Source organism: Parasteatoda tepidariorum, chromosome 3, assembly GCF_043381705.1.
Source record: "Parasteatoda tepidariorum isolate YZ-2023 chromosome 3, CAS_Ptep_4.0, whole genome shotgun sequence".
NCBI lineage: Eukaryota > Metazoa > Arthropoda > Arachnida > Araneae > Theridiidae > Parasteatoda > Parasteatoda tepidariorum.
The window spans coordinates 59,147,382-59,165,682 of record NC_092206.1 but is presented as its reverse complement, the minus strand read 5'-3'; the positions used below and the strand labels follow the sequence as shown (position 1 = coordinate 59,165,682).

Here is an 18,301-nt window from a genome sequence, read left to right as displayed (position 1 = left end):
TAAAAATAATAAATAAATATGTATTAATATTTGTTCATAGCAGTTTAAGATATTTTTGTCAAATAATTGCATATTTATCATGCAGTTAGCTTGTGCCACTAAAAATGTGAGACCTACTGAAACATTATTTTTAGTGAAATTATGAAAAGTGTATTAAAATGTTTATATTAATGCAATTATTCTGTCACAATTCTATATATATATTTTTTTGACTTTGTAAAACTTTTTTCTTTAATTAGTTACCTCTAAAATATTGATTTAAAGCAATGTTGTTTTCATAGGGTTTTGATGGCAGTGTTGAAGTGAATGATGCTGCTTTCTATGACAGTGACACAGCAGAGCCTGCAAATGCTTCTATGGAGGCAGAAATCGAAGCACCTTACATGCCTGATCTAACTTCCGCTGTTGATGTTGTAGCAGCCGTGCAAGAGGCTTGGGATGCTGCAGCAGAAACTGAAGAGATTGAAGAGCCTGAACCAGAACCACTTTCAGCAAAGGAGAGTCTTGTGAATGGAGAGGTTTCTGCTCCAGCTCCTGGTCAAAGATGTGTTGCATTGTTTTCGTATGAGGTAAATTGTTTGCTTATTTTTATCTATTGAAAATTTGTTTTTTTTTATATAAAATTTACTTTGTTCAGATAATACATTACTTAAGTTTTGTGTCCTCCTTCAAAATATTATTTAATTAATCATTAAAAGTCTTATTCTGTTAAACTAACAATTGGTTACAAAGCTTGAGAAAAAAGTAAAGAAAGGTTTTATTTAAAATTAAAGTTTTCAAAATAAATTTGCATTCTACTTTTATTGGTTTTGTTTTCTCCTTCAAAAGTATTACTTATAAAGTCTTTCTGTACTAACTAATAATCAGTTACACAGCACATTAAAAAATAAAGTAGACATTATATTTAAAATAAGTTTTTAAAATTTATTTGCATTTTACTTTTGATGCTTTTGTGTCATCCTTCAGAAATTTTACTCGTTTATTAAAAGTCTTCCTTAATTGGAATCATAATTTGTAACACAACACACTAAACAATAAAGTGGAAAATATATTTAAAATAAGTTTGAAATTTCACTTGCAAAGTTTTGAAAAATTGAATAGTAAATATTTTAGTTCATCAGACTATTTCCTCTGTACAAATGCAATGATTAAAAGAAATTAGTTGATAAATGCTGTAATTTACAATAACAATTTTGAGTTATTGTGAAAAACAAGATTTTCCTAATCGATCAGCCATGCCCAAAATAAAATGAGAAAGAGGAAACTTTATATTTTTTTACTTCATTAATACAAAAGATATTAATTTAAAAAACATTGAATTTAATATTAATTTTTTGTTCTCTAAATTTTCTTCGTCTTGGAACTAAGTTAAAAAATTTTAATTTTGTTCTCAGATTAATTTTTTTGAGGGACAAAACTTAATATCATTAATTTGATCTAATACTAAATTTTATTTTGAAATAAATTTCCTAAATTAAATTTTATCATAGGTAGGATTAAATAAAACATCTTTCTTTCTCGAATTCTTCAAATACTGCTTACAAAACAGTATAAGGGAAGTAGAAGGAAGTAACAGTATAAGGAAAAAGGTTACTCCTACTTAAACAGAGATGATTCCCCTAATGAAGCTCGATGGCTTAGTGGTAGCACGTCACGCTCCAGTGCCACAGGTCCTGTGTTTGATCCTCTGGCTGGGCAAGGCTGAGTCAGCCTTTCATCCCTTCAGTGGGTCGATAAATGAGTACCAAGCATGCTTGAGAACTAAACACTGGGGGTTTCGCATTTGGCTGACCACCTAACCGTAACATCTGCCCCTGCACCCCAGAGCCCAAGGTCAAGAAAACTGAGATGGGCACAGTAGGCCTTGACCCTCTATAGGCTGTCGCACCACTGAGTTTAGTTTAGATTCCCCTAATGTTGAAATTGTCTTTATTCTGTTTTCAAACTAAATATTTTATTCTTACGTAGATTTATTTTGATAACTATTAAATATGTACAAATGGAATAATTTTTATTTCTAGTTTTTTTTCTTCTTTTCTTTAGTATGTGTCTAAGGAGATCTCTTTGAAATTCTACCATAGCCACAATTAAAAAAAACCTCATTAAAGAAATTTCTGTGATATTTGTATTGAATCTTCACATACCTTCTCAAAGTTTTAACATTAGTTATTGAAATTAAAAATGGGCTTTTTTCTCAGATAATTGCTTCGTATACAATTAATTTGAAACATTAGTTTGTTTTGAATACTAACACAATTTGTGCATTTCTGTTTGCAGGCAACGAATTCTGATGAACTTAGTTTTGTTGAACAAGAAGAGTTAGAATTAATTAATGATGGAGATGGCGATGGATGGGTTATGGTAAGTTAAATTCAAATTTTTTTTTTAATTAAGTATTTAATACCTCTCACCAATAATTTGCATAGCTAAATAGTTAAGATTTTAAAAATATTTAAAACCATATATGCCATTATTAAGAATCTGCTTTTTGCATTGTTACTAAATATTTTCTTGGGTGAAGAACATTTTAAAAGTTTTTAAAATAACCAAAAATTTAATACAAATTTAAAAAAAAGTTGCAGTGGTAATTATGTAAAATAATGAACTTTGAATTTTCTGTGCCTAGAATCTAGAACAATCAGTGAAATTAAACTTGTGTTTTTGCAATAAAATATTTTAGGATTTTCAATTAAAGTTTTTTTTTTATTTAGAATAGATGTGACATTTTATTTATCATCAAGAAATAAAAATGAAAAAAAAAATATAGCAATTGTGGGATTTGGTGTGTAATGAGCAGAGCAACCTAATAATTAAGTTATTTTTTATAAATAAACATGTTTTAATCAATGTGAATTTATCCTTTAAGAGCTGCTATTAAATTTCTAAGTCTACAGCTTTGATTTAAAGTATTAGAATAACTGAAAAATTCTCTTTTTTTTTTGCATTGTGATAATATTTCATTTTTATTTCAACAAAAAAATAAAGCATGGTTATTATTATATCTTTTTTATGGTTATATAGTGGAGGAACTGCAATAAAATTAGTTATTTTATTTATTGTTCTTCTTTTACTGCTTTTATAATTGTATAAAAAGCCAAGGTTACTATTATATTCACATTATTAATACTTGAAAAGATTTTTCAAATCAAAAGGTTTTTTCTTCATTGCTATTTATTTAAAAATAATTTGTAAAAGTAAAGTATAACATTTTATTTTATTAAAGTATAAAATAGCTCTGGCGTATGTATTTGCTGTAATTTTGTAAAACTTATCATGAAAATATATCACTTTCCTTGCCACATTGAAAAAAAAAATGTTTTAGATTTTAATTACTGTTATTTTAAGACTAAACTCTGTTACTTTTTTAAAGGCTCGGAACTATCGTGGGGAGGAAGGTTATATACCTCAAAATTATGTTGAAGTTGTAGAATCCCAGAGTACTGAGACTACCTCTCGTCCTCCATTGACTTCATTTTCTTCTGTTGATTATACAATGCCAAATGAAGATAAAGAAGCTGGCATAGATGTTGAAGGTCAACCTATTTCAAGTACAGCAGCATTTATATAATCAATATTAAAATTCAGTATTATCACTTTTATATTAGCCTTACATGATTAGCTTACATTTTAAATTTTAAAAGTAAATGTCATTGTAAAATTTTCAAATATCAGAATTTAAAAAAAAAAAAAATTGTTGACAAATGACATTGCTTTAAAGCCAAAACTCATGTAACTTAGACAGATACATCATTCTTTTACAGTGGCATAAGTATTGATGAAATATGATTTTTCAAAGTATATACACTGCTATTTGAATGAGTCAACAAAAATGTCTTGTTTCTTGCCTAGAGTCATTGGCGTTGCCTGCTTTAGACTTGCCAAAGGTCATTACTATTTGGAGAGTCATCGGTATTGAATGGGACTGGTAGTTGCAAATACTTGCCTTGTGATTATGGCGTGCTGATGACTTGAGAGTACCTCAATATATGCCCCTCTGTTATAGCACATTAATAGTCGCTACAGGGCAACTAAATATAATAAATGACAATAAAAAAATTGTTAGCCAGTCTCAACTTGATTGAAATTTTTTTGTTAAAAATGCACCCGATTTGCATAGTTTTATTTTAATAAATGCAGAATTATTATGAATAATTTAAAATATTCTGAAAATTACTTTATTTTACATTTGTTTCTCGAAATTTTTTCTTTATTTTAGTAATGACCTTCTAATAATTATTATACTTTGAGAATAACCTAAAAAATGCCTTACAGTTTTAATATCAAAAATTTGTACTAATCATTTGAAATTTTTAATACTTTAAAAAGTGGCCGCTGTTAAGAATGCTACGACTAGCTACTGCCCCAGTAGAAAATTTTTTTAAAATTTTTCCTGTACCCTGTTCTTAATTTTTCACTACATTGAGATCATCAACCTTTTAAAGATCAGAGACAGGCATAGGTATAAAAAAAGATTTTGCAAATTTTTTAATTCACATTTTTTCCAAGAGGACATTTACATTAAAAATATATGACCCCTCCCTTTTTCTTTTTCTTTTTTTCTTCTTGATTTACCCAAAAATTTTACAAAATGATATCGAATAATGTAGCTTATATTCCAGAAAGGAATTTTTTCATCATTAATTAAACATTTAACCCTTTGGTTGCTATAGGGTCGTAGAAACTTGAAAAAACCGAGAATGTCAGTGAATAATGCTTTTTATCAAATCAAAACCTTAGAAAATTCAGCTACAAATTTTGTCATAATTAAAAAAAAGAGAAACCTAAAAATTTATAGTATAACAAGAAGCTGATAAGTTTTTGAGTTAATGAGTAAAATTTATGCAGTATATATATGTAATGTAGTACAGAACCTCTTATCCGGAAATCAGAAAACCGGAACAAAATCCGATAAATTTTCCCGACATTTAAAAAAAATAAATTTTTTTTTCCTCATAAGATTTTAGGATTTTTCTTTCTTTTTTAAAAGATGTTTACCTGACCATCATTTTAGAAACAATCATTAGTGTAATATGTGTAATACTTTATCGTTTTTTCTTCTTTTTAAGATTATTTATAAATATTTTTTTTTAGTTCAGTTTGACAATAAAAAAACGACTTTTTGTAACGATTCAGAAAACCGGAAAAATCAGTTATCCGGAATAGCGATGGTCCCGATTGTTTCGGATAATCGGTTACCTACTGTGCGTATATATATATATATATGCTAAGTAGTTAAATTTATTTATATTTTCTTAATTTTCTTTAAATTAGAATATTCATTCGTACAAAAACCTTTTTTAATAAAAATTTCTTGTTGAATTTTTTTTAATCTTATATATAACCATACTTGCGGTTTAATGGTAATAATTGTCTGAAAAAAATCTAGTATCGATCTCTATATTTAACTGTAGTTTTTAATTACTAGTAAAATATATGATGGCTGTTCGACTGATTTGACTCGATAATTTAAACTATATTTGAGTTCTTTTAAATTATCTAGTTCTTCTGCAAAATGTTGCTTTATATCTCTCATAATGAATTAATTCCCTATTATAAAATGTACATTAAACTTTTACTTAGTAAGATTTTCTTGCTTTTAAAATGCATAACTTAAAAATTTTCTATGAAAACATAAGTTTCATGGCCTATTTAATAAAACATTGTTTTTCCGATAAAATATTTGAAAGTATAGTAAATATATGATCTATTTTATTGATATTTAATAGATAATTGGGTTAATTCAAGTTTGAAATTAAGCTAAAATTCTTGCCTTAGTTAGAAAATTTTTTATGTGGTGTGCTGCTATTTTGTTAAAAAATGTTTGCTTGCAATGAAATATCATGCTATTTAGGATTAAATTTTTGTCGCAAATCAAATAAAAATTCTATAAAGTATTCGACTATCTCAAAAAGAAAATTTTACAAGTTCATCTGTTTCAGCATTTTGTTCTACATAATTGACTTCATTAAGTATTTTAAGTTTAGTTAAAAAAAATATAGAATAATTTAAAAATAAATTTGTATGCCATAATTTATAATGTAATCCTAAAATTTGTCGATGAAATATGCCTTTCATTAAACAATTACTGTAGTGTTCTCTATTCTTTGAGTATATAAAATAAGTTACGTTTTGCAGATGATGTGAATACTGAAAAAGAAGTTAGCGAGCTTACTTCACAAGAGATACAAAGACCTTTGGATTTGCCTTCTGCTGAGCGTTAGTATTTTATTAATTTTTTTCATTTTTATGAATTATTTTATTTTCTCTTTTAATATTTGATTTAAATAAAGTGTTACTTCTGTTTAGTATTTTTTTGCTCTTGCTCCAAAAGCTTAAAACTGAACTAATTTTTGTGCATTCTTCATTTTTAAAATTTTGTTTAAATTCTTAGAAAACCTCTTGTTATAAATATTTATGTGAAAACCATGAGAAAAAATAAATACAGACTCTAAGAGAATGTGAAAATGCATAATTTATGGTTAATTTGCTTATTTATTCTGAGATATCTTAGACAATTTGTGTTTTACATCTGAAGAAATTATGTTTAAATTTTATAAATGTATTTTTTATTTGTTATTTTAAAGTTACTTAAAGAAAATTGGAATAATTAACAACATGAAGAAATTACCAACTTTGAATCTGTTGTACAGACATTCAAACTTTTTTTTTGTTCTGTATAGTCAGACAAAAAAAGAAAAAAAAAAGCCTCCCCCCTTTTTTTTGTTTTTGAAAATCAATTAAGTAGTTTCTGAGAAAGGTTTGTCAAAATTTGTTGTGCTGTAATATAAAATTTCGCACTTTTTAAATATTTAATTACATTTAATTGTTTTTTAAAATTTATTTTTACTTGTGGAAATAAAGGTAAAACGCTCTCATAAAAATACATAGAAATGTATTGACTTCACCATCTGCTTTTTGGATCTAGTCATTGATGTTATTTATTACACTCTTAATTAAAGAATCATTCTAGGTGTAGCTGTTTGTCAAGCAATCTATGATTATGAAGCTACCTGTGATGAGGAAATAAGCTTCTTTGAAGGACAAATTATTAGAATTATTCGAAAAGTTGTCTCAGATGTGGATGATGGTTGGTGGGAAGGAGAGCTGGATGGTGAAATAGGTCTTTTTCCTTCTTTAGTCGTTGAAGAATTGAAAGAAAATGGAGAACCCTTGACACCTTTGACTCCTATGGTATTTATATTAAATTTTGCGTATTCAAATTAAATGTTTATTTCTGTAATCATAATGACTGTTTAACCATTGCAATTGCTATGAATTAATACACATTTTTATATATTTTTTTCAACAGTAGACAATACTAATGAAGTACTATAATATTTTTAGTGAAAAGATTCACCAGAAGATGGTACTGTAATACTGATGTAATGACAGATTTTAAATTAAAAACTAATTTATATGTCGATTGTATATGTTAACTAAAAATTTTGATCAGTTAGCTTCTTTTAAATTGGTAGTCCAATTACACTTTGAATTTAGATGCTTATCAACTAGTTTGTATTATTGAATTATGGTCGTAAATATATTTTGTAGGTATTTGTAAAATTTACGCGATATTTATAAGTGGATGTTTTTTTAAATGTAATTTACTATCATTCATGCACATTATAGATTTTTAGTATTTGTTCTATTTTCTGAATCTTTTCCAAAGCTCAAAATTTATGCATAATTGCAGCATATTTTTGTCTGTATATTATTGCAATTTTTTATAGTAGACTTTTTCTAGTTTCTAAGTTACAATGCAGGTTATTCTTATGTTTATAAGACACATTTTAACTAATTAAAACACATGCACAAGTGATTTTTTGAAATTAATCAGCGAAGTGGCTTATTTCAGACTGTATTTTAATATTTCAGTTTAATGTCTGATAACTTGGATATATTTTTAGTCGTGGTTATTCAAATTCTGTTAAAAGTATCACTTTTTTCAAGTTTAACCAGAAAACGAGAAAGACCTTATACAAGATGGACGGATTTTGTAGAAGCAGCTCTGAAGACATTGGCCATAGCTTCTGATTGGGTGCATTGAAGATAGCTTACTCAGACGGCCTTGACCCAAAGTAGTTTGTTCAGAAAAAAAAGATTTTAATTTAGTTAACGTTCTGCAGAATGTGAAAATTTTTTGCTGATTGTATGGAAATGTGTTTAAATGTTTTGTGTAAGTATAATCAATTTGTGATTTGTATTTTTTACTTTTTTATTTCAGTCACCTCCAAGTGCTCCACCACCTCCTGCATTCGCTCCTCCTGAAGCAGAATTGGTAATTCCAATAGCTCAGGTTATTCTAACTCAACCTACACCAGAAATTGAAACTGCAGATGGAAATGCACCTCAAAGTAAATATTTTTTTTATGTAGTTTGTGTTATTTAAAACAATATTTAATTTTTATGATTTTTTAAAAAACTAAATACTACCTTAAGTTTCTCACTTTTCAACTTGGTAACTTGCAAATGTCAAAAGTTGTGATCGGGGCATATTCTTTGAGAATTATTGTAGGTAATAGATTGCAATAATCCAGTGGTGTAATTCTTAATTTATAGAATCATTAAATTCATTTTTTTAAAGTAATGTTTGTATGCATATATTAAGAAATAAATTTAAAAAAATTTTCTAATGTTTTTATCCTATTTATTACTAAAAATAAATTTAAAGCTTTTTTTTAAATATTATGTAATCTTCTTTTAAAACAGACTGTTAAGCTATGATTTTTGAATCAATATATTGTTTTGTGTTTTTTTAAATCAAATTTGAATCATCATAATTTATTATAAATATTAATTTTTTTATATGTATTAAATAGGTTTTTATAAATGTTACAACTTATACCACATTTAACAGCCTAAAATTTCTAATTTAAGTTTTTTTATTTTATTTTCAAAGTAATAAAAAAAAGTAAAAAATATTAATAGAAATAGAATCAGTATTAAATATTCAAGTTAAAATTTATATCTTTCAATCACCCAATCAGTATTCATTTTTTTAATTTTTTTTTTTAAGGTTTAGCCTGTGATAGAAAGAATCTATCAAGCTATGATCATAAATGTTATTAATTGATTACATGAAATTTATTAATCTAGCTTTTTATACGTGTTATTATCTATGCCAAATCTAACAATCCAAAATTGCTATATTTTAAAATTTTAATAAGCAATTATTAAACGTTTTATTTTAGAAAATGTTGTTTATATCATTATGCCACAATTATTTCTAGCCCAAAATAAATGTCTAAAAATAATTATTTCCTTTTTCAATTGTGGTTTGTTAGTTTTTGCTATTTTGAAATTACAATAAAAACAAGGTTAAATTTAAAATTTGAGTAAATTTAGGTGCATAAAATTATTTTGTTTCTTTAAAAAACATTGGCATGTTGTACCCAGCTCTTATATTTTAAAAAATAGTTTTGCTTTGCTAAGTAAGTAAAGCTGTCCAATTTTATAATACTTTTTATGTCTTAAGTTTATTAGGAAAATAATTTACCCCATTTAAACAAAGTGCTAAGTAAAATAAGTATCTTTACATTTTGTCATTCAAATTGTGTGTTTGATAAATTTTTGAACAAATGGTATTAAATATGTAAAATAATAAGCATATGATTTCTTATTTCTTCTATTTTCTTTTTTAGTTAAGGTAAACATCAAGTAATACTGATTTTTTTTGTCTTTATCATTTTTTTAGTAGCTAAAAAAAATCACATTTTAAAGATTTAAATTTCTTCTCATCTTTGTGTAATTACTATTGATGGATTTTCATAAGCTAACAAATAATATATGTTAGAGATGTATGGGAATCTCTCATTAAGTAATGAAATTTTATGTAATTTATTACAGTTTGGGCTTTTTCAATTCAAATTTTCAGATGTTTGAAAGGAGAAATTTCATTTCCTTTCTTTCTAATGTTAATTTTTTTTTTTATATCCAGTACTTTAATTAATAAAGAAAAAATATTAATAAAATAAATTGTATTAACAAATAAAATTGTATACTTTTTTTCTGAATTTTATTTTTGTGCTGAATTTCCTAAAAGCTTTTTTAAAAATTTTTTTGAAATAAAATTTTTCATTTCAAGTGTTGACAATTTATGTTAAAAAAAAATAGCCTTTTAAACTGCTTATTTAATTTTAAAATAACTTATTTTTATTTTACTTAGTTAAATTTTTTTCCTTCAAATATGCATTTGTTGTAATTTAAATTACATGATTCTAGCTGTTATGCTAAACATGGATGGAGATTTTCATATAGAATTAAATAAAAACCAACAAAGTCAGTATCAGGATCAGTTTTCAGCATCTGACAGTGAATCCAGTGAACAAACTGCCATGGGTAATCTTACAGAAAAGATTTTAGTTTTCAGTCATGCTCACATAGTGCCTGTGGTTTCTCTTCTCAACTAGAATTTAGAACTCTTTTTTATCAAGAATAAAATACTTCATCACCTTCATTAGTAGATTATATTTGAAAGGCTTATGGCATTATAATATTAAGACACATTTTCAAATTGTTCGGGAGAGTTTGATATAAAACACCAAGATTTTAATGTTTGCTATAAGATGTTTTGTTCTGTTATCTAGATGAAATTCAATTAACTTGTAAAGTATCTTCTGGAAACAACGCAAAAGAAAAGTTTGATGTACTGGTTGCACCTTAGAAAAAGTGTGGCTTATCACTTTAATTGCCCCTAGCCTTTCATTTCAATTATAGCATAAATGCAAGCTTTTGTAGGTCCATTGCATTGCTTAATTGCAAATTTTTTATATTTTTTATTTTAAAGTCAATTTATTAAAAAGTCGCTAAAATTTGCAAGTTATACATTATATTTTTTTAAGTTTTAAAAACTTGAAGATAGTTGGCCATTTATGTTGAAAAATATTTAAAAGAATATATATTACTTATACAGAATTTGGGCAAGTATTTTCTATCCTTTATATATATATTTTTTTTAAAAGTTAGATGTTTGTGTGATAGCAAAATTTACACTCTTCTATATAAGGGCAGAATAATTGAAATTAGAAATATACATTTTTTATATAAAATATTGAAAGTAGTGTAATATGCTTTGTAAGTGGCCAATTACTTTTGGACCAAGTTTGAATTCTTGTGAATATTTATTCTAGATACAAAAAGCATGAATTTAAATTGATGCACGTTTACTTTTTTAATAAATAATTATTATATAATTGGTATTTTTGTAGATTTATAAATTCACTAATGTATGCAAATAATAAAGTTGAATGTTTTTCATTTATACAAACAATTATTTATTAATTAATTTACTTTTGTAATTTGCCAGTTTAATTCTTAAAAAATGCTTGTTTCATTTTACTGGATTTTTTCTTGTAGATATAGCTTATACAATTACTTTTAAATTCCATCATTTTTTTCTATGCGAAAAAATAATTTATGCAAGCTAACAATTTATAGTAAAAATAGTTTCTTTTTTGGGTTATAATAAGTTGTATGTTAAAAATAGGTACAAAATAATTATGCCAAAAATGTAGGATTGTCTTTGAATTTCAGCCTCTGAAGAAAATGGAAAATATGTTCCTTTGGTTTCCAGTCCTGATACTCCAGCAAAAACTGTGGTATATTACTTTTTATTATTCTCACAGTTTCTGTGTTAATATATATATATATCAAAGCTTGAATAATTTAGGCTTACTGATGTTTCATATAAATGTTGTGACTAACAGAAATTATTATTTTTTATTGTTGGGAATAAAAATTTGATCATATATATATTCATCTNGAAACCATGAAAACCTGGACGAGCCTATTGTTATAGATGGAGGGTAGTCATAATGTAATGACTCTTCGGTGTATATATATATATATCAAAAAAATTTATATCTGTATGTAAATTATATTTGTTTTAAGTGGGAATAAGCAGTTTAGTTTTCTTTCAAACTAAATTAGAAGTAGTTTTTTTTTGTCTTTATATAAATAAAATATTTGTTTAACAAGCATAATTTTTAGTTGAGTTATATTTATTAAGCTTACATTCTCAAATTTCTTTTCACTAATGTTAGAAAATTCTATTATTACAATAATTATAATGCTGTAGAAAAGTATCTGAACTTTCATTTTAGTTTAAGCAATGCATTGTGACAGTGTATTTTGAAGCACTTCTGTCTAATCCTAAATTAAGGAATGGAAACAATTCATTGAACACATTTCAAGGCATATAAATATTTTCTTAAAAAAAAATTAAGTAATAAACTGTTGATAAGTGTGAGAAATGTATTGTAGCTTATCAACAATAAAGTTACATTTGAAAGCTGTTAAAAATTTAAAGTATGCTGACTTAATATTGTTATACTTTAAAAAAAAAAAAAGGTTTATCGAAATGGAGCAAAAGTGTGGCAAAATAGCTCCGAAACAAATATAGTTGAATTTCAAAACACCATTTATTGAGTATAGTGATATTCTAAAAAAATGAAACAACTCTAAGAATCCATCTTTATTTGTAAATAAACATAGCGGCAAATGTTGATTACAATCTGAAGTTAGGAAATAAGGGAAGTGCAGTAAATTTTTTTCTAATTAGACTTTCTTTTCGAGTATTTGATCGTTATAAACTAATAATGTTTAATGATATGTCATTTTGTCAAGATATGTTATTTTACAGACAAATACTCGAAATTACTCTTATATTAATCAAAAATGAGTATATGCTTTTTCAATTTTGACCATGTCTCTATACTTAATAATGTGTTCTTGGGTTTTCAAATTAAATTATATTTGTTTTGGACCCATCTTGACACATTTTTGCTAAATTTTGGGGAAACCTTTTTTAGAGTATAATAATGTTGAATGCTGTTTTTCAAAAGAAACATTCTTATTGCTGGGATAATAAAGCTGCTGTAATTGCTGCAAAGTACAAGATGTATTCTAAATCTTAGTGATTCAAGGACTGATTTCCAGATCAGTTCCAAATAAATTTGATAAATTTGAGTTTAAAGTCTTTTCTCCCTTGTGAGTAAACTAAATTTCCCCAACCTTAAAGACCCTATTGCTGATATTAATAGCTGGGGTATTTACTGAATTTCATGTCAATGTGATTTTGCATACATTGGACAAAATAAACGTTCCCTTAAGCTTTGACATAAGGAACACAAAAGATAAGTCCAAAATCAGGGCATTTACCTATCTTCCATTACCCTACATAGCTGTAATTCAAACCACAAGTTTAAGTTTTCTTCTGCTAAAGTCATTTAACACTATTCATCATCTACTGATCTTGATTTCTGGCAATTACTCCTAGAAATCAAATTAGTATTTTAATCAAATCATATTTTAAAAAATTCAAGTAATATAGCTATTGATTTTTCTACTATCTCATTTTCCCAATATTTGGAGATTTATTCTAATGTAATGTTTGCACCGTGTTTTTCCTGCCAAGCCCTCTCACATCTGTTCTTTTTCATCTCCCTTTTATTATCTTGTTCAAACTTGTTCCTCTGTCTCTAGTTTAATTTATATATCTAATATAAAACCATGTGTAATTATGTCCATTATACCTTTTACTAGAAATCTCCATTGAGAAATCACTATATTATTTTTAATGAGATAAAAGTGATATAAATCAATTATATTTGTAGCCCGGCAGGAAAAAATGTTATTTCTGCTAAGAATTTTTTTTTGTTGCTTTATCTGCTGTTTTTTGCTGTTTATGTAAAAAATTAACAATATTTATATTTTAATGTAAACAGTGCATCTTGACAATACTTTAGAAACAGGCATTTATATTCAAAATAAAAGAAGATACATGGAAATTGAATTCGCTAACAGAATAAATTTCAAAACATACTAACTGTTTTTTAAAGAAAAAGAAATATGCTATTGAAAATTTGATAGTATGAATATTAATGATCACATACTGAATTACAAAAATATTTTTTTCTTACTTACTACTCAAATTTAATTTAATGCAGCGAAGTCTATCTATTTATTATTTTTTTTACCCTATAATCGTTTTCACTTAACTCTGGGTGCAATCTGTTTACTTTCCCACCTGGAAAATCTGCTTTCCCTCTTGTTATTCAATAGGAATATTCTGTCTGACCTACAAATTTTTGTACAAATCTGTTCTTGTAGCAAATCGGTTACAGCACTTTTCTAATTATAAATTTGGGTTACTCCTTCTATATTTGCATCAGATACATGAATCTTATGTAAAGTAATAGTTTTTTTGGTATTTTCTTATACTGCATTTTATGTATGCAATCGGTTGTGAGATTCTTAAATTTTCTTTCTCAGACTTATTATTGCCAATGAAAGACCATAGGGGTAAAAAGTGATGACCTGTATTTCTTAAGAATTTTACTTTTTTTCTATTTAAAATGACATTTATTTTTAATTGTTGTATTATTAAATTATTTATTATATGTTAGCTACAACGGCAATTGAGCCATTAAAGTTCCAGCTTGCCTGTACTTTATAATTCTACAAGAAGAGTTAGATAGTGCTTGGCACTCTTAATCTGCTAGCGTTGGCTGACCAGAGTCCCATGAAAAACTTAATGCTGCATTTGTAATACTAATATGGTATAAATGGACTTGACTATCATGTTTTGTCAAGAGTTTATTAAATAGAATAGCAACAGTGTGCAGAAAATATGAAGCAACTTTGGTTCCACAGTGACATATAATGAACTAAATCATACATATGATATTATTAAATAGTATTTGAAAGTATACTCCATTGGTAAATATGTTTAAAAAATGTAAATCTGTTTATTTCTAAGCAACAAAAAGATTATCACATTCACTCCAAAGTTCACAATTTGAGAAGGCTGCTTGCAAAAGTTTTACTTTTTAGTTCTTTGAAACATATACTTAAAGATTTAAAAGAATTATGTTTAAAATAAACCTGAAATAATTGTTTTCAATGTTAATTCCATTATTTGTGCTCAAATATAATAGCATTAGTTAATGTATCAGAGTTATTAAATAAATAAATTAAGGTTTCTCAGACTTTTGCTTACATTATGTTAAAGCTCACGATTATTTTGTAGGTAGCATATTACTAATTCGTACCTTTTTTTAAAAATATTTACAGCCGGAAAATGCAGAGGAAGCTAAAGAAGCAGTAGCAGAAGAGGGTACATCAACACCATCACAAGGCACAGACGAATGTCCGACAGTAGTTGTTACAGCCATCACTGGAGGAGACACGCCCGTTTCAGATGATGAGGATATGGAATTGAAAGAGAAAGAGGAAGAAGGAAACGCAAAAGAAACTACCCCCAAAGAAAACCCCGAAGAAGTGCCCGATAAATTCGAGTGTACTTTTCCGGATGATGACGTATTTTCAAATCCTCCTGTGCCAAATGATGCGCAAAATCAAAAAGATGCTAAAAAAGAAGACCAATCGTGTGTAGATGTAGAACAGATTAAGATGGATATAAATGGTTCTGACAGTGCCAAGAGTGCTTTTGACGATGCTGGCCAATCATCTGAAACTACTGGATAATTTTGACTTAAAATATTTAGTATCAGTAATCATAAAGGACACTCATAGTATAATGGAATGAAAGTGGCAAACTTATGTGTTCTAGGAATGGCTACTGTACAAGCAAAAGTGGTGTTTTGTTTTCAAATATTTGTCATTACCATTATTTGTTAAAGTTTACGATATTGTTCAGAAATTTTGATTAAATTAAGATATTGTTGAGATTGTCCTTTGATGTTATTAAATACATTCAATAAAATGTATCATTTTCAAGCAGATTAGATGTTAATTATGTATGTGTTTCTGAAAAATCTGATTAGTATGACCATTTTATCCAAATTTAAAGCCACTTTTTAATAACAATCCTTTTGCTCTTTTCATAAAACTGTTTTGTATTCTCAAGTTTTTTAAAATTAATATATTTATCTTTTGAGTCATATAAAATTTTTTTCCTCAATTGTAAAATTTTTTAATGATATATACTACTACAGTTTTGCAATTGTGTGTAATACCCATATTTTCCCCCACTTGTGTACATATAAAGTTTTCTTACTAACTAATAATTATACAAATAGTTTACATTTCTATTGAGTCTAAATCAGTCTTTTTCCCCTCCGTGCTGCTCTGTTTCATTGCCGTCATTTTTTTCTTCACATTTTTATAAAACTCATTTATACTGGGTGAAACTGTGTTTAAGTGCAATTAATATTAATTAGTACATATCTTAATAAATCATTCTTATATGAATAAGTTGCTGGATAAATTTAGTATTTGTTAGTTTTTTTTTTTTTTAAATTAAAAAATAGTATGTACTTGTGACCATGCTCTGAAAGGCCAAATTATTAGAGACAAGACAACCTTTGCTGTTAGGCGTATTTATTTTTGCAAATTTGTGAACTGAAAAAGCCTATATGTTAGATTTAGTAAGATTTGTTAAGCCTGTATGCCATCAGAATTTACTGTTTATGAAAAAGAACCAAACATAAACGAATTGTGATTAATCTCAGATTACAGTAAATTCATGATAATGTGAATATGGTAGGACTGGTGAAAAAATTCAATCTATCAAAATTTCAACTTACTGTTTTGATTCATGACTTTGAAATATCTCATAGTTATTTTAATTAATATGCAATTATTAGAGAATTGAGAATAATTAATATATTAAAGAGAGTTGTAAAAACTTTCTTGAAAGTTTTGCAGATCTTTCTCCTATAAATTGGCTAATTAGTGTAAATTTTCAAGCATTTTTAAAAGATCTTGCATTTTTTTAAATGTGTGGTGTGAACTTTTTACTATTTAATTGTATTTATAAATATTGAATTTTATTTTAAAATGTATAATGCCTTAGTGCCATTTGAAATATTTTGCTGAAAAGGAGGACCAGAATTTTTTTCAAAGTATATATATAGTGAAAAACTAGTTTTCCCTCTTTTCAAAAATGACTCTTTTTTTAATTTTTTTATATTTTTAATTTTCTTCTAAAATGTTATTTGTTTTTCAAATTCCCTAATGATTACTAAGAATTATATTGTAATGTTATAGTTACAAGAATAAAATATTGGTAACGAGAACATTTCTTGCACTTGCAAGGTTAATATTATTAGAACTTATATAGTTGAAAGTATATTCCAAAATGTTTGCACAAAAGCATTGTGTTATAGGGGTACTTGATGTTATGAGAATTATTGCGACTGCAAACTGTGTGTTAGAAAAATAGCAAGGTGCAATTAAATATGCTTTCTATATGGAAAAGAAATGATGCAAACAAAATAATATCTTTTGTGTTTCTGCAAATATATATAACATGGCAGACATAATATGTTGTGATATTTGCTTCCAGATGTAGATTTTAATTTTATAATGTGTATACAAGTAGTTCATTGTGGTTTATGTATATAAATTCTTTAGTGCAATAAAACTGAATTTGATCTCATTTCAGTTATCTTATTTACCATTACATATATTTTTACATGAGACTAATCCCTTTACAAAAGACTTCTTATCTAATGCATATAAAAAGATGCAAATTTTTTATACAATATATATATGTTTATTCAGAGTATCTCTGATTTTATAAGGTCTAGTGCATTGAATATTCATAGCATCTTAAAATAAAGATTACAACTGTAAGATTATATGTAATTGATATTATCCGATTTTTAATGTTTAACTTACATAGCCAGCCTTGTTATTTTTATCTATATCACTATTTGTTTATTAGTATTAACAAGTTTAATAAAAAATGCATATTAAAATACTTAAAATTAGTACTGACTTCTTAATAAACAAAATAATTTTAACAAACTAAAATACAATAAGGTTCAGACTACTTTTTTAGTTATATTAAATTTTAACAAATAAGGAAGAGTATTAAATATCTTTTAACATATAGAAAAGGATTATAAATTATGGGGATAAATATTTATCATTTTTCCTTTTCATGATTAATTTTCTTTTTCTCTCATTTTTTTTGTCTTTCTGAAAATTTTTGTCAAATAGTCTAGAATTCTTGCTCTTTGAAAAGTAAAACTTGATTATAAGTAAGTGGGTACATTTCACCTAACAGAAAGGCTTGAAGGGAATTTGGTTTTGTCTACCATTTTAACTTCTACGAATAGAAGTTTCAAGATGTTTTTGATTGGGCAGAATTTGAGTTGAAATCTTGTTACATTATACCCTTTAGTTAGAATATTGTTTGGAAACAAAAGGTTCAGCCCTGGTTCAAAAGTTTTAGTATAGCTGTATGTGCCGAGCACTTAAAAATCTTTTTTTGAGTAAAATATTTTAATCAAAAGCTTTTCTTACTTATGATAGCTAAAGGAAGCAAGATTTC

The 18,301-nt window shown here is 26.3% G+C and overlaps 1 protein-coding gene across 1 annotated transcript in view; it reads left to right on the top strand.

Moving 5' to 3' along the window:
• Positions 1-17,401, top strand: part of LOC107447689 (nervous wreck) — a gene marked incomplete in the record, with an annotated part of 43,840 nt that extends 26,439 nt beyond the window's left edge. Inside the window, 9 exon segments of the mRNA XM_043040113.2 lie at positions 282-569; positions 2,278-2,361; positions 3,371-3,548; positions 6,136-6,216; positions 6,971-7,191; positions 8,225-8,354; positions 10,222-10,338; positions 11,533-11,597; positions 15,073-17,401. Of these exon segments, the coding sequence (XP_042896047.1) occupies positions 282-569; positions 2,278-2,361; positions 3,371-3,548; positions 6,136-6,216; positions 6,971-7,191; positions 8,225-8,354; positions 10,222-10,338; positions 11,533-11,597; positions 15,073-15,486 (1,578 nt within the window).
• Positions 17,402-18,301: the final 900 nt, after the last annotated feature.